At 43.4% G+C, this 26,463-nt stretch overlaps 1 protein-coding gene across 1 annotated transcript in view; it reads left to right on the forward strand.

Annotated features, from left to right (window-relative positions):
• The window catches only part of ttn.1 (titin, tandem duplicate 1), a 167,902-nt gene that overhangs the window by 117,811 nt on the left and 23,628 nt on the right, over positions 1-26,463 (forward strand). The window contains exons 184-196 of the mRNA XM_031805693.1: positions 166-17,673; positions 17,782-18,078; positions 18,214-18,801; positions 18,914-19,216; positions 19,324-19,620; positions 19,724-20,011; positions 20,140-20,439; positions 20,672-20,974; positions 21,082-21,465; positions 21,587-23,353; positions 24,029-24,322; positions 24,449-24,733; positions 24,860-25,159. Coding sequence (XP_031661553.1) covers positions 166-17,673; positions 17,782-18,078; positions 18,214-18,801; positions 18,914-19,216; positions 19,324-19,620; positions 19,724-20,011; positions 20,140-20,439; positions 20,672-20,974; positions 21,082-21,465; positions 21,587-23,353; positions 24,029-24,322; positions 24,449-24,733; positions 24,860-25,159 — 22,914 coding nt within the window. The remainder of the gene's footprint in view (positions 1-165; positions 17,674-17,781; positions 18,079-18,213; positions 18,802-18,913; positions 19,217-19,323; positions 19,621-19,723; positions 20,012-20,139; positions 20,440-20,671; positions 20,975-21,081; positions 21,466-21,586; positions 23,354-24,028; positions 24,323-24,448; positions 24,734-24,859; positions 25,160-26,463) is intronic.

A 26,463-nucleotide genomic window follows, 5' to 3' on the forward strand; every position in this document is an offset into this window, starting at 1 on the left:
TACGTTGCTTTTATGTAGTCATATTTACGTAGTCATTCCACTTTACTTACCTCACTTTTAGATATCTAATCTCTGTCATTGTTGTAATATTGAATCATTATATATAGGGATTTGCCTTAATGTTATCTTTTAATCAAATACTGATCACTTCTATTACTATTTTAGATGCACCTGGACCTCCAATCAACCCAAGAATTACAGATACAACAAAGACTTCTGCAACATTCTTCTGGGGGAAACCACTTGAAGATGGTGGGCTTGAAGTCACAGGGTACTTTGTTGAGCATAAAAAAGATGGAGAAGAGGAATGGTTCAAGGACACACCAACTGCTCCACTGAGAATTACAGAATTTGTTGTTCCTAACTTGAAAGTGGGAGCAAAATACCACTTCAGAGTCAGTGCAATGAATGCAGAGGGAGTTGGTGAACCAGCTCAAACTGAAGAACTGGTTGAAATTATTGAACGTGAAGAAGAGCCAGACCTTGAACTGGATGTTGAGCTGAGAAGAACCCTTGTTGTCAGGGCGGGATGTTCCATCCGCATATTTGTGCCCATTAAGGGTCGCCCAGCTCCTGAAGTAGCTTGGACGAAGGGCGAAGACACACCACTCAAAGGACGTGCTAACATTGACAGCACAGAGTCATACACTATGCTTGTCATCCCTGACTGCACAAGAAATGATGCAGGAAGATACAACTTGATCCTTACGAATGCTGCAGGAGAGAAGACTGCTCATGTCAATGTGAGAGTTCTGGATTCACCTGGACCACCAATTAATCTGAAGCCAAAGCACATTGACAAAGAGAGCATCACTCTTCAATGGGAACTGCCGCTTATCGATGGTGGTTCAAAGATAACAAATTATATAATTGAAAAGAGAGAGTCAACACGCAAAGCATATTCCACCATAATATCAGTGTGTCCAAATAGCACAGTTAGAATTCCTGATCTAGCAGAAGGGTCAGAATATTACTTCAGAGTGTCGGCTGAAAATGAGTACGGAATTGGCGAGTCGGTTGAGACTACAGATCCAATTCGAGCATCTCAAGCACCAACTCCCCCTGAGAGCGTTTATGCTACAGATGTCACCAAGACCTCTGTCAGTCTTGCATGGACAAAGCCAAAACATGACGGTGGTAGTAGAGTTACTGGATATGTCCTTGAAGCTCAAAAGAAGGGAGGAGACCAGTGGTCCCATGTGACAACTGTCAAGACAATGGACTTCATAGTGAAGAACCTGAATGAAAATGAACAGTATATATTCCGTGTCATGGCTGTAAACCACTCTGGAAGAAGTGGTCCTTGTGACAGCAAGCCTGTTACTATCAAGGAAACAATAACAATGCCAGAATTTGACCTGCGTGGAATATGCCAGAAAATTGTCATTGCCAGGGCAGGAGATGAGATTAAAGTTGAGATACCAGTTATGGGACGTCCAAAACCAACTGTTTCATGGACGAAAGATGGTCAGCACCTCAAGATAACCCCAAGAATAATCACTGAACGTACTGCAACCACAAGTATCCTGAATATAACAGAATGCATAAGGAGTGACACAGGACATTATGGCATGACAGGGAAGAACATAGTTGGCTCAGTGACAGATACCATCATAGTAAAAGTGCACGATGTCCCTGGACCTCCAAAGGGACCAATAAAAATAGATGAAATCTCCCGTACCTATGCTGTCATCTCTTGGGGAACGCCTGAGAATGATGGAGGTGTACCAATCAACAATTACATTGTTGAATTAAGGGAAACTACAGGAACGTCATGGATAGAATTGACATCATCGGTAATCCGTACAATATTTAAAGCTACTCGTCTGAAGACTGGTGCGGAATACCAGTTCAGAGTCAAAGCTAAAAACAGATATGGTGCTGGTCAACCAATCATCTCAGAGTCAGTGGTTGCTGCATATCCATTCAAACCCCCTGGGCCACCTAGTACTCCAAAGGTTGTGGCCTTTACCAAAGACACAATGACAATTGGCTGGAATGAACCTGTTTATGATGGTGGAAGTGAAGTCATTGGATATCACATTGAGAGAAAAGAGAGAAGCAGCATCCTTTGGCAAAAGATCAGCAAATCCACGGTGAAAGATAATCAATTCAAATCAAGTGGACTGGAAGATGGAGTTGCATATGAATTCCGCGTCACTGCTGAAAACATGGCGGGAATTGGTAAACCAAGCAAGGCTTCAGAAGCAATGCTAGCCCTTGATCCAGTGGATCCACCAGGTCAACCAGAGCCAATCTTTGTTTCCAAGAATATAGTAACAATTCAATGGACAAAGCCTGAATATGATGGTGGGTTCAAGATTACTGGCTACGTAGTGGAAAAGAGAGACTTACCAGCTGGTCGTTGGATGAGGGCCAACTTCACAAACATCATTGAGACCACTTTCACTGTAAGTGGGTTAACTCAGAATGAGGCCTATGAATTCCGTGTACTTGCCAAAAATGCAGCTGGTTCAGTAAGTGAACCATCTGAGCCATCGGATCCCATCACCTGCACAGATGATATTGTGGAACCACGAATCATGGTTGATGCCAAATTCAAGGATGTGATTCTACTGAAAGCAGGGGAAAACTTCAAACTTGAGGCAGATGTTGCAGGCCAACCACTACCATCCATGGTGTGGACCAAGGGTGGAAAGGACATTGAAAATACGATGAAATTGACAATTAAAATGACTGACTTAACAACAACTCTGATTAACAAAGACTCGTTAAGAAGAGATGGAGGTGAATTTGTTCTGACTGCCACAAATGTTGGAGGGTTTGCCAAGCATATCTTTAATGTCAAAGTCCTTGACAGGCCAGGTCCACCTGGAGGACCCCTGGTGGTGTCAGATATCACATCTGACAACTGTATTTTGGAATGGGCTCCACCCGCAGATGATGGTGGTGCAGAGATTGACCATTACGTGATTGAAAAGCGTGAATCAAGCAGGCTTGCATGGACAAATTCGGCCTCAGGCTTAACTGATACCCAATTTAAGGTGAACAAGTTACTCAAAGGAAATGAGTACATATTCAGAGTAATGGCAGTCAACAAATATGGAGTCGGAGAGCCTCTAGAATCTGCTCCAACTATTGCAAACAATCCATGGGTGCCAGCAGATCCTCCAAAGGATCCTGAAGTAACAATAATCACTAAGGATTCAATGATTCTTATGTGGAAGGCTCCTGAGTATGATGGTGGAACTCCAATCACAAACTATAATATTGAAAGGAAAGACAAGATTGGTCTTCGCTGGGTTAAATGCAACAAGAAGAAAGTAAAAGACTTGCAGTTCAAGGTAACTGGGCTTCTAGTAACACATGAATATGAATTCAGAATTCTTGCAGAGAATGCAGCTGGATTAAGCTTACCAAGCAATTCAAGTCCTTTCTACAAGGCTACTGACACCCTCTACGAACCAGGCCCTCCAGGAAACCCAAGAGTCGTGGACACAAACAAGTCGTCCATTACGATTGCATGGAACAAGCCAAATTATGATGGTGGTTCTGAAATCACAGGATACATTGTGGAGACCTGCATTCCTGGGGAGGAGGAATGGACAATTGTTACTCCGCCAGGAGGACTAATGGGTACATCGTTTACCCTTATGAACTTAGAGGAGGACAAAGAGTACATGATACAAGTTTCTGCCGTAAACAGTGAGGGTATTGGAGAGGAAGCAACTATTCCTGGCACACCGAGAGCTCAAGACAGGCTGCTTCCACCGGAATTTGACCTGGATGCAGAGCTAAAGAAGGTTGTGAATATCAGAGCCTGTAACACATTGAGACTTTTTGTACCTATCAGAGGAAGACCATCACCCGAGGCAAAATGGACCAAAGAAGATGGTGAACCTATTACGAGAGCAACCATTGAAAGCACAACTTCTTACACATCACTGGTGGTGGAAAATGTCAACCGATTTGACAGTGGCAAGTACGTGCTCACAATAGAAAACAGTTCTGGATCCAATACAGCTGCTGTGAATGTCAGAGTGCTAGATACCCCAGGTGCCCCGCAAAATCTCAAGATCAACAGCGTCACTAAAGAATCTGTCACTCTTATCTGGGATGCTCCAGTAAATGACGGTGGAGCAAAGATTAAGAACTACATTGTTGAAAAACGTGAATCAACAAGGAAAGCATATGCCACTGTAAATTCTAACTGTCATAAGAACACCTGGAAAGTTGACCAGCTGCAGGAGGGGTGTAACTACTACTTCAGAGTTTTAGCTGAAAATGAATATGGAATTGGCCTACCAATTGAAACCCGTGAATCAGTTAAAGTTTCTGAAAAACCACAGCCTCCTGCCAAAATCACCCTCGCCGATGTTACCAAGACTAGTGCCACCCTGTCTTGGGAGAAACCAGAGCATGACGGAGGAAGTAGAGTGGTATGCTATGTTATTGAGATGCTGAGCAAAGGTGCCGAGAAATGGGTCCAGTCTTCCATTGTCAAAACATTAGAAGCAGTTGTCCCTGGACTGACACCAGGTGAAGAGTACATGTTCCGTGTAGCAGCAAGAAATGAAAAAGGAACAAGTGATCCACGACAAATTGGTGTGCCAGTGATTGCTAAAGATCTTGTGATTGTCCCATCAGCTAAAATGTTATTCAACACATTCAGTGTTCTAGCAGGAGAGGATTTGACAGTACAGATTCCGTTTATTGCTCGTCCCCGAGCAACTATTTCATTCATAAAGGACAATCTACCTATGAAGCGTACCACCAGAGTTAACTTTGGAGGATCAGATAAACTGATCAATCTTCAAATCAAAGAGGCATGCAGAGAAGATGTTGGTCAGTACCGAATCATACTCGCAAACACCGCTGGGGATACATCTTTATACATCTCAGTAGTTGTTCTTGACAAACCTGGACCACCAAAGGGCCCAATTAAAGTTGAGGCTGTTACTACGGACAGTGTGCTTTTCTCCTGGACTCCTCCAGAGTATGATGGTGGTGCAACAATCAACAGCTACCTTGTAGAAAAGAGAGACACGTCCACACAAACTTGGTTGGTCGTGTCTCCAAATCATGCAAGAACAACGATTAAAGCTTCGAGGCTGAAAAACGGTTCAGAGTACCAGTTCAGGGTGACCGCTCAGAACAGGTATGGAAAGGGCCCATCTCTGACCTCAGGGTCTGTTGTTGCTGAGTATCCATTCAAATTACCAGGCCCTCCAGGAACACCATCTGTACAGTCTTCCACAAAGGATAGCATGGTAGTTGTGTGGAATGAGCCTGTTAATGATGGTGGAAGCACTGTGCTGGGATATCATCTTGAGCGCAAAGAGAGAAACAGTATTCTCTGGGTGAAGCTCAATAAGTCTCTCATCCAGGATACATCTTACAAGACCACTGGTCTGGAACCAGGACAGGAATATGAATTCAGAGTTTACGCTGAAAACATTGTGGGAATTGGAAAAGTTAGCAAACTTTCCGAAGGTCACATTTCTAGGGATCCTTGCGATCCCCCCGGAGATCCTGAGGCTACTAAGATAACAAAGGATTCTGTAACAATCACATGGACAAAGCCAGAGTATGATGGTGGTGCCAATGTCACCGGCTATATTGTAGAGAAGAAAGAGTTGCCAGAGGGCCGCTGGAACAAAACCAACTTCACAAATATCATTGAAACCGAGTATGTGGCAACCAGCCTTGTGGAGAACCAGAAATATGAGTTCCGTGTTATTGCAAGAAACGCAGCAGGTGTTTTCAGCCTTCCCTCATACAGCACTGGACCAATTACTGCTAAAGATGAAATCGACCCTCCACGTATTAGCATTGACCCACAGTTCACACAAACTGTTTATGTTAATGCTGGAGATGGCTTCAAAATCGATGCCGATGTTCATGGTAGTCCAATACCCGAAATCCTCTGGATGAAGAGTGGCCACGAGGCACCCCTTGCAAACACTATCACAAGAGACATAAAAAATACAGACAGCACCACTTTGTTGACTGTCAAAGAGGCTAAACTTGAAGATGGAGGCAAGTACACTTTACTTCTAAAAAATCCAGGAGGCGAGAAGTCAGTGAAGATCAATGTGGTTGTTCTGGATAAACCTGGGGCACCACAAGGTCCTATCTCTGTCACTGGCATCACAAATGATCAATGTTGCCTTGCTTGGAAATCCCCACTCTATGATGGTGGCAGTAAAATCACTCATTACATTGTAGAAAGAAGGGAGACAAGCAGATTAATTTGGACTGTTGTTGATAATAAGTGTGAGTCAAATTATCTGAAGGTTACAAAACTCTTGGAGGGAAATGAGTACATTTTCAAAGTCCAGGCAGTAAACAAATTTGGACTTAGTATGGGTCTGGAATCAATTGCTGTGACTGTCAAAGACCCATTCGTTCCCCCAGATTCACCAAGTAGGTTGGAGGTCTCCGATGTCAAAAAGGATTCAATGGTGATTACCTGGGAGGCTCCTGGATATGATGGTGGCAGTAATATTATTGGATACATTATTGAGAAGCACGATAAGGAGGGTGTGAGATGGACCAGATGCAATAGGAAGACCGTTACTGACTTAACCTACAAAGTCACCGGACTTATGGAAAGTCATATTTATGAATTTAGAGTTCTGGCTGAGAATGTCTCTGGAGTTGGAGAGCCAAGCTCCCCAACAGTTTTCTACAAGGCTTTGGATCCAATCTTCAGACCAGGTGCACCAATTAATCCTAAAGTAACTGACATAAGCAAAACTTCAGTTTTCCTGTCATGGGGCAAACCTATATATGACGGAGGATGTGAGATTCAAGGATACATTGTGGAGAAATGCGAAGTGCCATCTCCTGCATCTCTCACTAAGCAACCCATCGTTGTGGAACCGGCCACTAAGGCACCAGCTGCTGAGGGAGAGGAAGCACCCGCTGAAGGAGCAGCTGAGGCAACACCTGCTGAGGCAACACCCGCCGAAGCAGCACCTGCACCTGCAGACGCAGCACCTTCCAAGGCAGAAACCGCAGAAAAAGGAAGTGCAGAAGGAGCTACAGAGGAAGAACCTGCTGAGGTGTGGACAATCTGTACTCCACCAAGTGGCATCAAACAAACAAGATTTGAAGTTAGAAAATTGGAGGAAATGCATTTGTACAAGTTCAGAGTTTGTGCTGTCAACAAGCTTGGTGTTGGAGACCATTCAGATGTCTCTGGAATCATTCTTGTCGAGGAGAGGATTGAGGAACCAGATCTGGACATTGACCCAGACCTGAGAAAGGTTGTGAACATTAAGGCTGGATGTTCCCTCAGACTGTTCATTCCTATCAGAGGGCGACCTCAACCTGAAGTCAAATGGGGAAAGGATGAAGGTCCTATTAAGGAGAATGCACAAGTTGAAGTGACAAGTAGTTACACGTCCCTTGTGATTGATAATGTCAACAGATTTGACAGTGGAAAATACACTGTTTCTGCAGAGAACGCCAGTGGTGAAAAATCTGCTTTAATTACCGTTAGAGTTCTTGACACACCTAGTGCCCCAGTCAATCTCAAAGTGAAAGATATCACTGGTGAATCAGTGACACTTACATGGGATGCCCCTGTGTTGGATGGAGGAGCTAAAATCAGAAACTATATTGTTGAGAAGCGGGAAAGCACCAGGAAAGCCTATGCAGCTGTGGTGACAAACTGCCACAAATTATCATACAAGGTTGAGAACCTTCAAGAGGGTTGCAATTATTATTTCCGAGTCCTTGCTGAAAACGAACATGGTGTTGGCTTGCCTACAGCAACCGTTGATCCCATCAAAGCCTCAGAAGTACCCCAAATCCCACGAAAACTGAGTGTTGTTGACCAAACCAAGACAAGCATCTCTCTTGCCTGGGAGAAGCCTGAGCATGATGGTGGAAGTAGAATCATTCATTACCTGCTAGAGATACAACCTAAAGGCTCTGAGAAATGGTCAGGTGTTGCAACTGTCAGAGCAATGGAGTCTGTTGTCAACAATCTAAATCCGGGTGAAGAATATATTTTCAGAGTGTTTGCTATCAATGACAAAGGAAAGAGTGACCCAAGAGAACTTGCACTTCCAGTGACAGCAAAGGACCTTGTTATCGAGCCTGATGTTAGACCTGCATTTAGCAATTACAGTGTTCGGGTTGGTAAAGACTTCAAGGTTGAAATCCCGATCGCAGGACGTCCTAAACCAGCAGTTAAATGGACAAAGGATGGATCAATCCTACTCCACACCTCAAGGGTTAAAATCTCTAACACACCAGATAGCACAACTCTAAGTATCACAGAGGCTACAGGAGAAGATGGTGGAATGTATGGCATTAATGTTACTAATGTAGTTGGGGAAAAGAACGCAACAATTGAAATCATTGCTCTTGATAAACCTGGCCCACCAAGTGGACCTGTAAAGTTTGATGAAGTTACTATTAACACTGCAACTATTTCTTGGGGTCCACCAAAGCATTCTGGTGGCTGCCAGATTTCAAATTACATTGTTCAGAAAAGAGACACAACCACCACAACTTGGGAGAATGTTGCTGCCTCCGTGGCAAGAACTACACTCAAGGTGCAAAGGCTGAAAACTGGGGCTGAATATCAATTCAGAATCATTGCTCAAAATCGATATGGCAAGAGTTACGGTTTGGACTCACATCCTTTGACTATAAAGTACCCTTACAAAGAACCTGGCCCACCCGGCACTCCATTCATTGCATCTCTCTCCAAGGAATATATGGTTGTGGAGTGGCATGAACCAGTCGCAGATGGAGGTAGTTCTGTTCTAGGCTATCACCTTGAAAGGAAAGAGAGAAACAGCATCCTCTGGACTAAGCTTAACAAATCACTCGTTAAAGACACCATTTACAAAACCGGTCCCTTAGAGGAGGCTGTTGAATATGAATTCAGAGTTTATGCTGAAAATATTGTTGGTATTGGCAGATGCAGCAAAATCTCAGAGGGTTGTGTTGCACGTGATCCTTGTGATCCTCCTGGCACCCCAGAGGCTATCATTGTAAACAAAGAGTCCATCACCATTGAATGGACAAAGCCAGAATATGATGGAGGAAGTGTGATTACTGGTTATGTTGTTGAGAAACGTGACCTTCCAGAGGGACGCTGGATGAAGGCAAACTTTACCAATGTTATTGAGACCAGGTTTACTGCTACTGGACTAACTGCTGATGCACAGTATGACTTCAGAGTCATTGCTAAGAATGCAGTTGGAACATTCAGCAAGCCATCTTATAACAGTGGACCTATAACAGCAAACGATGAGGTGGAAGCACCAAGATATTCTATTGATCCTGCGTTCACCAAAACGATCATTATCAATGCAGGAGACACATTCAAACTTGATGCTGATGTACATGGAAAGCCAGTACCCACAATCCAGTGGTTCAAGGATGATGTGGAAATTGAAAAGAATACAATGAGATTGGAGGTCAAAAATACAGAAAGCGTCGCAATGATAGTTGTGAAGGATTCTGTCAGAGTTGACGGTGGAAATTACAAACTTGTCCTGACAAATGTTGCTGGATCAGAGTCAGTTCCATTCAAGGTGAATGTACTAGACAGACCAGGACCACCTGTAGGTTCCCTCCATGTCACTGGAGTCGCTTGTGACAAATGTACTCTGTCATGGCGTGCTCCACTACATGATGGAGGCAGCAACATCACACACTACCTCATTGAGAGGCGTGAAACCAGTCGTCTTGCTTGGACTATGGTTTCTAACAGCTGTGAGACCACAGTGTATAAAGTAACTAGTCTCCTGGAGGGCAATGAGTATATTTTCCGTGTCATGGCTATCAACAGTTATGGCATTGGTGAACATGTGGAGTCTTCAGCAGTAATAATGAAAAATCCATTTGTTGTCCCTGGTGCACCACATGTTAATGATGTAACGAACATTGCCCGGGATTCCATGACTGTCTGCTATTCTGCACCAGAGACTGATGGGGGAAGTAACATTACTACTTACATCATTGAGAAGAAAGACAGAGCTGGAGTTAAATGGACCAAATGCAACAGGCAAAAGGTCACAGACCTATCTTTCAGAGTAACAGGTCTGACATCAGATCATGAATATGAGTTTAGAGTATCTGCTGAAAATGCAGCCGGTGTTGGTGAGCCAAGTCTACCAACATCATACTTTAAGGCCAGTGATCCCAAGTACAAACCTGGGGCACCCACACATGCACATGTGATTGATACCACAAAGAGCTCAATCACAGTCGCATGGGGAAAGCCTCTCAATGACGGTGGCAGTCCTATCCAGGGATACATTGTAGAGATTTGCAAAGCTGAGGAGGAGGAATGGACAATGTGCACACCACCAACAGGCCTGCGGGTCAATAAATTTGAAATCACAAAACTTACTGAGGGTCAGGAATATCACATCCAGGTCTGTGCTATCAATAAACTGGGTGTTGGTGAACTAGCTGCTGTATCTGGAACATCTAAACCAGAGGAGAAGGTAGAGGATCCAGAAATTCAACTGGACTCGGAATTGAGGAAAGGAATTGTGGTGCGTGCTGGAGGATCTGTGAGAATCAATGTACCATTCAAAGGCAGACCAACGCCAGAGATTAAGTGGTGTAAGCTGAAGAAGGTTGAAGAAGTGGAAGAAGAACGAGAATTGCAAGAGAAAGCAGTGGTTGATAAAGGTCTCAACTATACTCAGCTTTCCATTGACTCTTGTGACAGAAGTGATTCTGGAAAGTACAATGTGACTGTGAAGAACAGCAGTGGTACCGTTTCTGAATTTGTAACTGTGAAAGTGCTAGATACACCAGGTGCCCCTCTGAATCTCAAACTGACAGAGATCAAGAAAGACTCCATAACTCTTGTTTGGGATGCCCCTCTTACTGATGGCGGAGCGAAAATCAAGAATTATGTTGTTGACAAACGTGAATCAATCAGGAAAGCTTTTGCAAATGTAACAACCAAGGTCAACAAAACAACCTACAAGGTTGAAAACCTTGTTGAGGGGGCTATGTATTACTTCAGAGTTATGGCTGAGAATGAATATGGAGTTGGATCGTCGACTGAAACAAAGCTTGCAACAAAGGCCTCTGAGGTGCCTCTACCAGTCGGAAAGATCTTCTTGACTGATGTTACTAAAGTCAGCGCATCGTTCAGATGGGAAAAACCAGAGCATGATGGTGGAAGCAGAATTACTGGTTACCTAGTTGAGATGCAGCAAAAGGGAGGGGACAAATGGGGTGTTGCAACATCCACAAAGGGTGATTGTCATGGCACAGTCACTGGACTTACTGCTGGACAGGAGTATCTGATCCGTATCGTAGCTTACAATGAGAAGGGAAAGAGTGAGCCTAAAGCACTGGCTATGCCAGTTGTTGCTAATGACATGACTATTGAACCAAGCTTAAAACTCATGTTCAACACCTACACCGTCAAAGCTGGTGACGATCTGATAGTAGAAATCCCAGTGTTTGGTAGGCCGAAACCCCAAATTGTTTGGAAGAAAGAGGGTCTGCCATTGAAAATGACAACAAGAGTGAATGTGATAAACACAGCAACAACTGCTACCATTAAAATTACTGAGGCATGTAAGGACGACTTTGGAAAGTATACCATTATGGCAACTAACACAGCTGGCTTATTCTCTGAAGACATAGGAATCACAATCCTTGACAAACCTGGTCCTCCAACCGGACCCATTAAAGTCCTTGAAGTAAGCAATAACTCTGTCAGTCTTTCATGGGGAGCCCCGGAGTACACAGGCGGATGTCAAGTAAAGCATTACAATGTGGAAAGACGAGATACAACACAAACAGCATGGCAAAGTGTGAATGCACAGCTAGCTAGAACAGCTATCAAAATAACCAAGCTGAAAACGGGCGCAGAGTATTGTTTCAGAATCTGTGCTGAGAATAGATATGGAAAGGGCGCTCCTTTGGACACAAAATCAATTGTGGTGCAATATCCATACAAATCCCCAGGACCACCTGGAACTCCATACATCAAATCTGCAACAAAGGATCAAATGATTATTGAATGGAATGAGCCAGTCAATGATGGTGGTAGTACGGTTATTGGATACCATCTTGAATCTAAAGAAAGAACCAGCATTATGTGGACGAAACTCAACAAAGCCCTCATCGCTGATACCTCTTTCAAGATATGTAATCTTGAGGAGGACATTGGATATGAATACAGGGTCTATGCTGAAAACATTGTTGGCATTGGCAGAGCATCCAAAATATCAGAATCATTCGTTGCTCGAGATCCAGTTGATCTACCAGGTACCCCTGAGGCTACTGTTATCTCCAAGAATCACATTGTGATTCAATGGACTAAGCCACTGTATGATGGAGGCAGTAAGATCACTGGATATATTGTGGAGCGGAGAGATCTAGCCAACATTGAGGGTCGCTGGATGAGAGCCAACTTCACAAATGTCATTGAGACAGAATTTGCCATCTCTGGCTTGACAGAAAATGAAAAATATGAGTTCAGAGTGATTGCAAGAAATGCCGCTGGTATTTTCAGTGAGCCTTCTGACAGCACTGGACCCATTACTGCCACAGATGAGATTGAAGCACCAAGAGCCTCAATGGATCCTAAATACAAGGATGTCATTGTTGTTAATGCTGGGGACAACTTAGTTTTGGATGCTGACATCTATGGCAAACCCGCTCCTGAGGTCTTATGGTTGAAGGAAGGAAAGCAAATGGACAAAGCTCTTCGAATTGAAGTGAAAACTACACAGAAACGTGCAGCTATGCATATCAAGGACTGCACAAGGTTAGATAGTGGAAACTATGACCTCAGTCTCACCAATATCGGTGGGGTAAAGACAATCCCAATCACTGTGAAGGTCCTTGATAAACCAGGTGCACCCACTGGACCACTGAGAGTCACTGGACTGACTGCCGACAGATGCTTCCTATCTTGGACTGATCCCTCTCTGGATGGTGGTGCAGCTATAAGTCACTATATTCTGGAAAAGAGAGAGACCAGTCGGTTATCCTGGACTGTGGTTAACGCAAATATTCAAGCTACAAATTTCAAAGTGATCAACCTACTGGAATTGAATGAATATATCTTCAGGGTTAGGGCTGTGAACAAATATGGCATTGGTGATACTTTGGAGTGTGAGGCAGTAACCGCACGCAATCCATACAAGCCTCCAAGTGCACCCGGAACACCTGAAGCAAGTAAAATAACAAAGGATTCTATGGTCCTATCATGGTCAAAGCCAGAGAACAATGGTGGAGCAGAAATCGACTGCTACCATCTTGAGAAACGTGACAAGGATGGTGTAAGGTGGACCAAATGCAACCGGCAGCCATTGACTGATCTACACTTCAAAGTCACTGGGCTTTTGGATGGTCATTTCTATGAATATCGTGTTTCTGCAGAGAATGAAGCTGGAGTGGGAGATCTGAGCGAACTCTCCCTGTTCTACAGAGCATGCAATGCTACAACAGCACCTGGACCACCACACCATCCTAAGGTGACAGATCACACCAGCTCGACTGTGTCCTTGACTTGGGGCAAACCCGCTTCTGACGGTGGAGCATATATCAAAGGGTACATTGTTGAAATGAGAGAGGTGACAGATGAGGAGAGGAAAGCAATGGAAGAGGAAAAGAAAAGGAAAGAAGCAGCAGCAGCAGAAGAAGAGTATTCGGAAGAAGAGGAGGAAGTGGAAACAGCAGCAGTAGAAGAGGTGAAAGAACCTGCTAAGGAGTATGAATGGACCATATGTACACCTCCAACTGGCATCCAGGCGACACACCTCACTATTAAGGACTTGAAGGCAGGACTAGAATACAAATTCCGCGTCTGTGCTATCAATTCAGAGGGAGTTGGTGAGCCTGCAGATATACATGGCACTGTGATTGCTGCAGAAAGAGTTGAGGCACCAGAGATTGAACTGGATGCCAACCTCAGGAAGGTTGTCTCTGTCCGTGCAGGTGGATCTCTGCGTCTGTTTGTCACAATCAGAGGAAGACCTGAACCTGAAGTTAAATGGGCAAAGTTGGACGGCGAGCTGACAGAACGTGTCATGATAGAATCCACAAGCTCATATACTATGCTTGTAATTGACAATGTAAACCGATTCGACAGTGGCAAATACACATTGAACCTTGAGAATAACACTGGTGAAAAATCTGCACTTATCAACGTCAGAGTGTTGGACACACCAAGTGCTCCACAGGCCTTTGCAGTCAAAGATATCAAAAAAGATTCTGTAAATCTTGTTTGGGAAACACCACTCACAGACGGTGGATCAAAAATAACCAATTACATTGTGGAGAAGCGAGAATCCACCAGAAAGGCTTACACTGCCGTGACAACTAACTGCTTAACTAATTCCTTCAAGATTGATGAGTTGCCAGAGGGATGCATTTTCTACTTCCGTGTATGTGCTGTAAATGAGTATGGCATTGGGTTGATGGCTGAAACCAAAAACCCAATTAAAGTTTCTGAAGTGCCTATGCCACCACGAAATGTCAGAGTTACAGATCTCACGAAAAACAGTGTATCACTTGCCTGGGAAAAGCCAACTCATGATGGTGGAAGCAAAGTAATGTGCTACAACGTTGAGGTGCAAGGTAAGGATGACAAGGGTACCCAGAAGTGGAATCCTTCATGCACAGTCAAAATCCTGGAAACAACTATTGCAAACCTAGTAGCAGGTGACGCATATTCATTCAGAGTCATTGCAATCAATGAGAAGGGAAAGAGTGTACCAAAGGAACTTGGTCTACCTGTGACAACAAAAGATATTGCTATTGAACCCTCAATTGAGGTGTTATTCAACACTTACAGTGTGAAGGCTGGAGGTGATCTTACAGTTGAAATCCCAGTTAGGGGCCGACCTAAACCTGTTATTGCATGGAAACATCATGGCCTTCCTTTGAAGCAAACAAGCTCATTGACAATTCTGAATACCAAGACCTCATCCAAAATTATTATAAAGGAGGCGGGCAGAGAACATGTCGGAAAATATGAAATCACTGCCGCAAACCCAGGTGGATTGAAAATAGCAGAGATTGGAATTATTGTCCTTGACAAACCTGGTCCACCAACTGCTATCAAACCAACTGCTGTAACTTCAGACAGTATTTCATTGTCATGGGCTCCACCAGAGTATGATGGTGGTTGCTGCATCAACAACTACATTGTAGAGAAGAGAGATACAAACGCAACAGATTGGCAAATGGTCTCAGCAAATGTTGCAACAACAGCAATTAAAGCCTCCCGATTGACAAAGGGTGCTGAATACCAGTTCCGTATCTATGCTGTAAATCGTTATGGAAAGAGTCAACATACAGATTCCCGTGGAATTACAGCCCAGTATAACTTCAAGCTACCTGGCCCACCATCGACTCCTAAAGTGGTACATGCAACCAAGATTTACATGCTTGTCACATGGAATGAGCCAGTCAACGACGGAGGCAGCACAGTTCTTGGATATCATTTGGAGCGAAAGGAGAGAACCAGCATCATCTGGAACAAGATGAACAGAGGTCTCATCAAAGATACAGAATACAAAGTGACTGGCATTGAAGAGGGCATGGGGTATGAATACCGCGTTTATGCTGAAAACATTGCTGGAATTGGAAAATGCAGCAAAGCTAGTGAGGCTGTTTCTGCAAGAGATCCATGCGATCCCCCTGGCGAGCCAACTGTGACAGCTATCACAAGAACATCGGTATCCCTCGCTTGGACGAAGCCAGAGTACGATGGTGGAGCCAAGGTTACTGGTTACATTATTGAACGCAGAGATCTCCCAGAAGGCCGCTGGATGAGGTGTAACTTCACCAACGTGGTGGAAACCTACTATGACGTCACAGGCCTTACCAAGGACCAGCAGTATGACTTCCGTGTCATTGCAAAGAATGCTGCTGGATGCTTCAGTGACCCATCTGATTCCACTGGTTCAATCACAGTCAAGGATGATGTGGATCCACCACGTATCATGATGGACGTGAAGTACAGAGCTGTTGTAGTTGTAAAAGCCGGAGATGTTCTTAAAATCAATGCAGATATCGCTGGTCGTCCACTGCCAGTAGCATCATGGAAAAAAGATGGCAAAGAGATCGAGCTCAGGGCCAGAATTCAGATTCTTGCAACAGATACCAGCACCTCAGTAATTGTGAAGGACTGCATAAGGCGTGATTCTGGACAATATACTTTGACTCTGCAAAATGTTGCCGGAACAGTATCTACACCAGTGGACGTTGTGATCCTGGATAAGCCAGGACCTCCCGCTGGCCCCCTGGCGACTACAGGCATTACAGCAGAAGATGTCACCTTAGCATGGGGTCCTCCTCAAGAAGCAGGCGGCGCAGATATCACACACTACGTTGTTGAGAAACGTGAAACAAGCCGTCTTGCTTGGACAGTGGTGAATGCAGATCTGAACAAGACACATTTCAAGGTCACAAATCTCCTCAAGGGTAATGAATACATCTTCAGGGTCATGGCCGTCAATAAGTATGGACTTGGCGAAACTCTTGAGAGTGAGGTTGTCAAAGTGGCTGATCCATTCACAAAACCATCTGCTCCCACAAATTGTGAGATCACGGAGGTATCCAGTGAGGAGATGAAACTTGTCTGGCAGAAACCTGTTTCAGATGGAGGCAGTGAAATTACTGGATATGTAATTGAAAGGCGCGACACGGCAGGTATACTCTGGGTCCGTGTGAACAGAGAGCTTGTGACTGAATTGACAACCACAGCAACTAAACTACGAAAAGGATATGAATATGTGTTCCGCGTGTTTGCTGAAAACGCTGCTGGTTTGAGTCCTCCAAGTGAAGCATGCCCATCGTTTAGGGCTGAAGATGAACAGGTCGAGCCAGACCCACCAAGTAAACCAAAGGTTGTTGATTCAACCAAGAGTTCAATCTCCATCATTTGGAACAAGCCACTAGAAGATGGTGGAGCTCCAATCCTTGGATACTGTGTGGAGTATAAGAAACTTAAGGACGAGGAATGGACAGTGGCCATTCAGAACATAAAGAGCATGGAGTTCACCGTCTCTGGACTTACAGCAGATGAAGAATATGAGTTTGCTGTTAAGGCAATAAACAAGATTGGTGAAAGTGAGCAAAGTCCAATTTCTGAGCCTATCGCAGCAATGGATAGAACTGTGGAGCCTATGTTTGATGTTGACATAGAAATGCGCAAGACATTGATTGTCAAGCATGGCAACGCATTCACTCTGACTGTACCTTATAAGGGAAAACCTGCACCATCAGTAGAATGGAGCAAGGAGGAAGTAGACCTCAAGGCAAGAGCAACCATTGAAACAAATCACAGCTGCACTTCACTAACAATTGAAACGGCAACAAGAAATGACTCTGGACAGTACAATGTAACATTAGAGAATGGCATTGGAGACCCAGTAACATTACCAATAGTTGTAAAGGTTCTTGACTCTCCTGGACCACCACTTAATGTAGTTGTTAAGGATGTCACCAAAGACACTGCTACCGTTACATGGGCAGCTCCAGAAAATGATGGAGGTGATGCTGTGAAGGCCTACCATGTTGAGAAACGTGAAGCCAGCAAAAAGGCATGGGTGGGTGTGACCAACAACTGCCACGCGTTGTCCTACAAAGTGGAAGATTTACAAGAGGGAGCCTTCTATTACTTCAGAGTCATGGGAGAAAACGAATTTGGAGTGGGTGTTGCTGCTATCCCCAAGAATGGAACAAAGATTACAGGTTTGACATTTCTTTACTTTGTATGTTATTTTGCTGTTTGATACTTGCATGAAGAAATTACCCCATACAATCTTGTTTGTTTATAACTTTTGTTCTTTATATTTGCAGAAAAACCAAGTCCACCTCAAAAGCTTGGGGCTATTGCAGTAACCAAGGACAGTGTTACAATCGGATGGATTAGACCAGAACACGATGGTGGAAGCAGAGTAACTCAGTACTTCATTGAAGCACTTGAGAAAGGACAACCCAAATGGTCGAAGGTTACTCTTGTGAACACAACTTCCTTCCAAATCAAAAACTTGAAGGAAAATGCTGAATACTTCTTTAGAGTTAGTGCTCAGAATCATGCTGGACTCGGCGAACCCAAAGAGATGATCGTTCCTGTTGTAGTGAAAGATCAACTGGGTAGGTTTTCAACTCACCTCTTCTAATTTAGATTTTTTCATTATATAAATATTGTCAGCATATCTGTCATGGCTAATCGTGTATGTTAACTGATAATTAGCTAAATCATATATGCTGTGACTGTTTGTTTTACAGAGGCCCCAGATTTTGACATGAAAAACTACCCCAGCAATACTGTCTATGTGAGATCAGGATCAAATCTGACCTTTGAGCTTCCTATGACCAGCAAACCTTTGGCAAAGGTTATTCTGTCAAGAAACACTGTTATTCTGAAACCGTCCAAGAGATTGGTCACTCAAGTTACTGCTGAAAGCCTGATCATCAAACTGAATGAGAGCATTGCAAGTGATGCTGGCAGATATGACATCAGCGCCTCCAATACAAGTGGTATCACCAAGATGTTCATCAACATCGTTGTGTTGGATAGACCTGGTCCTCCAACTGGTCCTATTGAGGTTGGCGAAGTGACTGAATCCACAGTGGCTCTCAAATGGGCTCCTCCTGTGTATGATGGTGGCAGCCCAGTTACCAACTACGTTGTACTGAGACGTGAAACAAGCACACCTGCTTGGACTGAAGTGTCTTCTCAGGTTGCGAGAAGTGCCATAAAGGCCGGCAAGCTTACCAAAGGAGAGGAATATCAGTTCAGAATCAAGGCAGAGAATCGCTTTGGTATCAGTGACCACATTGACACGCCACCAATCACAGTGAAACTTCCATACAGTAAGTGTCTCTATCATTTATTAGTATACCATCCATTCCCACTACCTTAATAACTATCTAAATTTGTCTTTGAATTAGACTGAAATTTACAGGATTACATTGTTTATTCTAGCATTCCCTGGTCCTCCATCAACACCATGGGTAACCATGGTTTCAAGAGAGAGCATTACAGTCAATTGGAACGAGCCTGTCACAGATGGAGGAAACACTGTCACGGGCTACCACCTGCAGATGAAAGAGAGAAGCAGTATTCTGTGGCAAAAGGTCAACAAAGTAGCAATCATTGGAACACAGCTGAGAGTAACAAACATCTGCCCTGGCCTCATCTACGAATTCAAGGTGATAGCAGAAAATGCAGCTGGTATTGGAAAAATCAGCAAAACATCAGAAGAGGTGCTCGCCATTGATAACTGCGGTAAATGTCTTATGGATTATTTTTGTTTTTTTGGTCACTGAATTTGTTGTGGATGGTGTTGGTATTTTTCATCAACTGTTCTTGATCAATTTGATTTTGTATTTCAGAGCCCCCGGCAGCTGTAAGAGTCTCCGAGATCACAAAGAACTCCATCAGTCTGGCCTGGGTTAGGCCGCCTTATGATGGTGGCAGCAAGATCATTGGATACATGGTGGAGAGGAAGGACTGCCCAGAAGGCAGATGGACAAGGGCAAACTTCACTAACGTGATTGAGATGAACTTCACAATGTCAGGCTTGACCCAGAATGAATCCTATGAGTTCAGAGTTTACGCAAAGAACGCAATCGGTTCTATCAGCAATCCATCTGATGTCGTCGGTCCAATCACTTGTGTCGATTCATGTGGTGAGTTGAGCTCATTTTACTTTTCAGTGGTTAAAGAAACTGTCATTTGCTTGATATTTGATTTATTATTTTGTTGCTAATATTTTGTTTTTCTCGTGTTCAGGTGCCCCTGCGATCGATCTTCCTCCAGAGTATTTAGATGTTGTGAAATACAAAGCTGGATCCATGGTTAAGATCAGAGTGGGGATTCTTGCTAAGCCTCTGCCAACAATTGAGTGGTACAAGGATGGAAAAGAAATGGTGTCAAGCACTACACTCTCCATCGAGAGCACTACTGATTCCTCTAGTCTTCTCATCAAGGACGCAACTCGTAGCCACACTGGCACATATGAAATAAAGATCAAAAACGCTCTGGGTTCGGCATCTGCCACCATCAGGATAGAAGTTCTAGGTAAAAAAAATTGTACATGTAAATTTAGCTTATGTCATGTAATTGTATCATACTTTAATTTGCAACAGACATGTTGTTATGAGTTAAATAATGTATTAATGCACTCAATGTTTTCTCCTTTTCACCAGACAAACCTGGACCACCTCCTGGCTTGATTCAGTTTATGCTAGTCACAGCAGACAAGATCATTCTTAAGTGGGAGCCAATCACTGATGAGGGTGGTGCTAAGGTCAGCCATTACGTTGTGGAGAAACGTGAAACTAGCAGAGTGGTATGGTCTACCGTGTCTGAGAGACTAGAAGAGTGCTACATAGGTGTCATGAAGTTGGTACGAGGAAATGAGTACATTTTCCGTGTGAGGGGTGTCAACAAGTTCGGAAATGGAGAGCCCTTGGACTCTGAGCCTGTTGTTGCCAAAAATTTATTTGGTAAGTATAAAACAAAACAGGACATAACATTGTAGCATACAAAGTAAAAAACAATATTTTGAAACACACAAACGGAAGTTGTATCTGATGGAATATAAAGCAGGCATTCCCCAAAATGATCAACTTGACTTGCATATTAAGTCTTCTATTATAAAAGACATAAAAGACAGTTACCCCTCTGTTTTTGGATTTATTTTCAGAACTTAACCTACTCTTTATATTAATTCCACAGTTACCCCAGGACAGCCTGCCACACCAGAGGTAACAACTACAACCAAATCAACAATGGTAGTTGTATGGGACAAACCAGGTGTGGATGGCGGTAGTCAAGTAACTGGCTACTACCTTGAGAGACGTGACAAGAAGAGCCTTCGCTGGATAAAGGTCTTGAAAGATCCGATTAACAACAACACTACGACTATCTTTAACCTAACAGAAGGCAATGAATATCAATACCGTGTGTGTGCCATCAACAAAGCCGGAGAGGGCCCCTTCTCAGATGTGTCTGACTACTACAAAGCAGCTGATCCAGTTGGTAAGCAAAAAACTTTAACATCCATCTAACTTATGTAATAAGTAAAAGTCATATCCTTTACTTCTCTATGAAAATTATATCTCCATTATGTGAATTATCTTTATTAGAACCACCATATGAACCTACCAAGCTCAAAGTGGTTGACTCAACCAAGACATCTATCACCCTTGGATGGGCCAAGCCAGAGTGGGATGGAGGCAGTGAGATCCTCAGCTACGTTGTTGAACAGCTGACGGACGTGGAGGGTCTACGACGCAAACCACCCAAAGAAGAATCATCTGAATCAGAAGGAGAAGAAGAGGAGGAAGAAGAAGCAGACAATGGAGAATGGGTTGTAATCAGCCAGAAGGGAGAAGTGAGGACAGCAGAGTACGTTGTGTCCGGCCTAACACCAGATGTTGACTACTACTTCCGTGTATCTGCAGTCAACATCGCAGGGCGTGGAGAGGCCATTAAGATGAAAGAGCCTGTTCATGCTAAGGATATTCTGGGTAAGTTAACACACCTCATGGTTTCATTGCATATACATTGACATTTTGTTTCATAAGATTTTGTCCCTTTTCCTAGTATTGAAAAGTCAGTAAATAAAGTATGTATCTTTGGTTTTTACAGAGGAAGCTATCTTCGATCCAGATGTTGCCATGAGAACACACTACATCGTAAAAGCCAAGCAGGATGTGGAGATCACAGTGCCCCTCAAGGGCAGACCTGCACCTAGTGCTACTTGGATGTTCGGAGACGAGAACATCGACAATAATAAAAAATATGAAATCCACCACTCAGATACTACATCAACCCTTGTTATTCCAGAAGTCAGCCGTAATGACACTGGTAGGTACACTGTGAAGATTGAAAATGGTGTAGGAGAGCCAAAGTCAACGACACTGTCTGTGAAGGTTCAAGACTCACCAGCTGTCTGCACGAACCTGGTATTGAAGGATGTCACTCGTGGTAAAGTAACCATGTGCTGGGAAGAACCTGAACTTGATGGTGGTGCTGATATTACAAATTACATCATTGAAAAGAGAGACTCATCCAAGAGATCCTACTCTAGTGTGACAACCAAATGCACAGAACAATTCTATACCATTGAAGATCTCTCGGAGAAAACATCCTTCTTCTTCCGTGTATCAGCAGAGAATGAATTTGGAATAAGTGATCCTTGCAGCACAGTTGAACCAGTAAAAGCTACAGAGACTCCTGGTCCAGTCAAAGAAGTTGCTATGAAGGATGCCTCAAAGACCTCTGTAACACTGCAGTGGGTGAAGCCTGATTATGATGGTGGAAGCATCATATCTGACTACGTCATTGAGAAGAGACTCAAGGATGAAGAGGACTGGGCAGCTGCCGGCTGCAGCAAACAATGTGAACACGAAGTACCAAAACTCAAAGAAACCTCACAAATGAATTTCAGAGTTGCCGCCAGAAATGAAAAGGGGAAGGGTGACTTCACTGAAATTGGACCAATTGAAGTGAAGGACTTTGTCATCCCACCAGAGGCCAACCTGGATGAGTATCCAGGTGGGGAAATCAGTGTCCGTGTGGGCCATAATGTACACATTGAGTTGCCCTATAAGGGTAAACCCAAACCTGCCACGTATTGGCTTAAGGACAATATGCCACTGAAGGAGAGCGAACTAGTACGCTTCAGGAAAACAGACAGCAAAGTTGTTCTCATGATCAAGAATGTGAGACCAGAGCATGGTGGGAAATATACACTTACTCTTGATAACAGGGTGTACAGGAAATCCTTCAACGTTTTTGTCATAACTCGCGGACCACCATCAAAGCCTGTCGCACCCATCAACTTTGATGAGGTCAGAGCAGACAGTGTCACAATATCCTGGGAGGAGCCAAATGATTACGGAGGTGGAGAAATCACTTGCTACTCTGTAGAGAAGCGCGACACATCTCAGAATGACTGGAAGATGGCATGCTCTAGTGTCACTGACACAACATTCAAGGTGCCCAACTTGATCAAGGGAATAGGGTACCAGTTCAGAGTGCGTGCTGAGAACATATATGGAGTCAGTGAGCCACTGGTGTCACCAAGCGTTGTCGCTAAACATCAGTTCAGGCCTGCAGGTCCACCAGGAAAGCCTGTTGTGTACAACGTCACCAACGACGGAATGACCATTCAGTGGGAGCTGCCCGTCTTCAATGGTGGCTGTCCAGTCAAGGGCTACCATGTTGAGAAGAAGGAGAAGAACAGTGTCATGTGGCAGAAGGTCAACACTGTGGCTATCCCTGGAACAGACTATAGAATCCTTGGCCTTATTGAAGGACTGGAATATCAATTCAGAGTCTACGCTCAGAATGATGCCGGATTCAGCCGCAAGAGTGACGAAAGCAACACCACCATGGCAGTTTCTCCAGTTGGTAAGTCCTTATTCATATGGAAACCAATCGTGGTTTTCTGTTAATAATGGTAAACTGTTATTAATCCCCAGGCTGAACAAGGCAGTGAGTTTCAGGTCAGCAATGGGTGCAGCATACCTTTTCATTAAAGTGGCAATCAGCAGTAGAAACAATAACAAAGAGAATGCCCCGCCCCTGGTTTTGTAAAAAAGCTGAGGGATTGGGCTGGAGAAATGTAACCACAATCAAATTCATAGACAGAGCTATGGATGCAAAGACTGATTATCAAAATTATATGTTGAACCATGTTTTGAGTATAATTAGTGTTTGTTAACATTTTATTTGTTTACAAACATTGGAGTAAAACAAGCTTATATTTTAGGTTCTGGTGGGGAACCTCATGAGGCATGTATGTTATATGAATATGTTATATTCTTCAAGAATCAATAAGTACAAATCTTTAATTTATATGTCCAAAAATGAATGTAGCAACTGCTGATTGCGACTTTAACGTACAGATTCTTACAATCAACACAATGATGGTATGAAATCCAATGACTTTGAAAGTGCAAGTACCATGAATATCTTATGTAATAGGGAAGTATAAACCAAGTGATATAAGCACGTTCCCAGACTTAGTCCATGTGTGACTCAAACATGTGAAAGTGAATGATAAAAAATGCGTTCCTTTTTTAGATCCACCTGGTCAACCTGACTACACTGATGTGACCAGCAATTCTGTTGCACTGAAATGGGATGCACCCAAACGTGATGGAGGCAGCAAGATTGTGGCTTACAATGTTGAAAAACGCCAAGGACAGGGCCGCTGGCTGAAGAGCAACTTCACTGATGTCCACGACACCCAGTTTACTGTCACTGGTCTTGCTTGCAATGAACGCTATGAGTTCAGAATTATTGCAAGAAATGCTATTGGCGTAGTGAGTCCCCCATCTAACTCATCTGGACACATCGTGGTCAGAGATGAAAGTGGTAAGGGTACATAATATATTGAAATAATAATAATACGTTTGACATGATAATATGAATATGCAATATGTTTTGCTTTTTAATATACAAAACACTAATGATGTACATGTTCACCTTTTGTCTTTCCAGCTTCTCCAAACATTGAGTTTGGCCCGGAGTATTTTGAGGGACTCACAATCAAGGCAGGAGACAATATGAGACTAAAGGTATCGATCAGTGGACGACCACAGCCCAAGGTTGTGTGGTTCAGAGACGGCGTGCAAATCACCAAGTCGATGATGGACACCACCACAGTTGCTGGATCAAGCATGCTCTTTGTACGTGATGCTGACCGCAGTCACAAAGGAACTTACACAGTGGAAGCCACCAATAGCCAAGGAACCAAGAAGGAGGCCATCATTGTCCAAGTCCATGGTTGGTTTCATTTTATTCTCACAACATTCAAAGCACTGTGATTTATCTTGTTTGACATCATTGTAGATGGTGGATCGGTCTTGTACTGTACATGTCAAATGTTAATGATCCTCTATTCTAATCTAGATACTCCTGGAGAGCCGGTGGGACCTATCATTTTCAGTGATATCTCTGAAGGAAAAGTGACCCTCACATGGAATCCACCGGAGAACGACGGCTGCTCTGACATCTCTCACTACATTGTTGAGAAGCGTGAGACCTCTAAGATCTCATGGGCACTTGTCTCGGATTGCTGTAAAGAAACAGTATACCACGCCACCAAGCTGATGAAGACCAATGAGTACCAGTTCCGTGTTTCTGCTGTCAACAGGTTTGGTACCGGCCGACCATTGGATTCAAGTCCCATCATTGCACAAATGCAATACAGTAAGTCCAATTATTGAAAAGGCCTAAAAAGAGAACAAATAATTATAATCAAATTCTAAATAAAACGAAACAACAACTTGTTTTAAATACGCTATGTCACACTTACAGCCACCATAATTTCTCCTCGTGGGCATAAAATATTAAAACAACGCACATTCCAACTTTTCACAGTAGCTGGACAAAGATCCAATATAATTAGAAAGGGAGAATGTCCACTCATCCTTATACTGCTCCCAAATAGGCCTATATTTTGTGAACATAATCAGACCCATATTACACATCAGATCGCATTCACACATCTCAAGAAGTTGCTTTGCAAGTGCGCCAAGGACGTTTTTACCATAAAACCAGGAAGATGAATCAGTTTGGTTGTAATAAAATGTAACAAAAATAAATGTAATTATATCATATAACCGCCAGGATAAAAAAGACACGCATTGCTGTTGAACCAGCCTTTGTTATTGTAGGCCTAAGTGAGTTTTGAACATACAGGGTATAAATTTTTACAGATGACAGGTAACTTCTAAATATGAGGTTAACCAGTATTCACAGAGGCTCTCATCTCTCATTTCATGATGGGCATGGACACGTAGCCTACATCATGGAGCCGGTTTTAAGCACGCCCAAAATAATGTGGGCCTGCCTACAATGCATAGATAAAAAGGGAATGTCAGCTCACTGTTTAACTCCTCTCAAACGTTATATTTCAATAAAGCTTTGGTGATTAAGATGTATTTCCAAGCGGTATCAGGCGCCAAGCCCTTTATTCACAGTCTTGACTACTTCATTCTTGCATTGGGCAGATAAAAAAGCATTAATTGAGAGAAGGGGAGACTATGCTCAAATAAGCCAAAATGGGAAAAAATTATGTTTCTAAATACAAAGTATACAGGCACGAAAGGACATTAGGCTACTCTTGTTCCATGCGCATATGGGCAGTGTGCGTCATGGCTGGATAGGCTGTTTCCGCTGTCAAAATTCATGCCATAACCAACTGCATTACTACTAAAATAATATTTTGGTTGGTCTTTAAATAGCCTTATCAGTGCTGCCTGAAATTATCACTTTGATTCATGTTTTTAAGGACACACCTCTGATATTTTTTGCCGGCCCCTCTGAGCGCAAGGGAGCTGATATAAAACAGGTCAATTGCTGAACCTGGTGTTAGGCTTGGAAAATGCCAGTGCGCCAGTTTTTACATGCCGAAATTGCAAACTAACATGCGTTTGATACTAGCGCCGCTTCAATGCCAGCTGAAAATAGAGCCCCAAGTTTGAATATGATTTTAGAATTTAACAGTTCCC

Source organism: Oncorhynchus kisutch, linkage group LG26, assembly GCF_002021735.2.
Source record: "Oncorhynchus kisutch isolate 150728-3 linkage group LG26, Okis_V2, whole genome shotgun sequence".
NCBI lineage: Eukaryota > Metazoa > Chordata > Actinopteri > Salmoniformes > Salmonidae > Oncorhynchus > Oncorhynchus kisutch.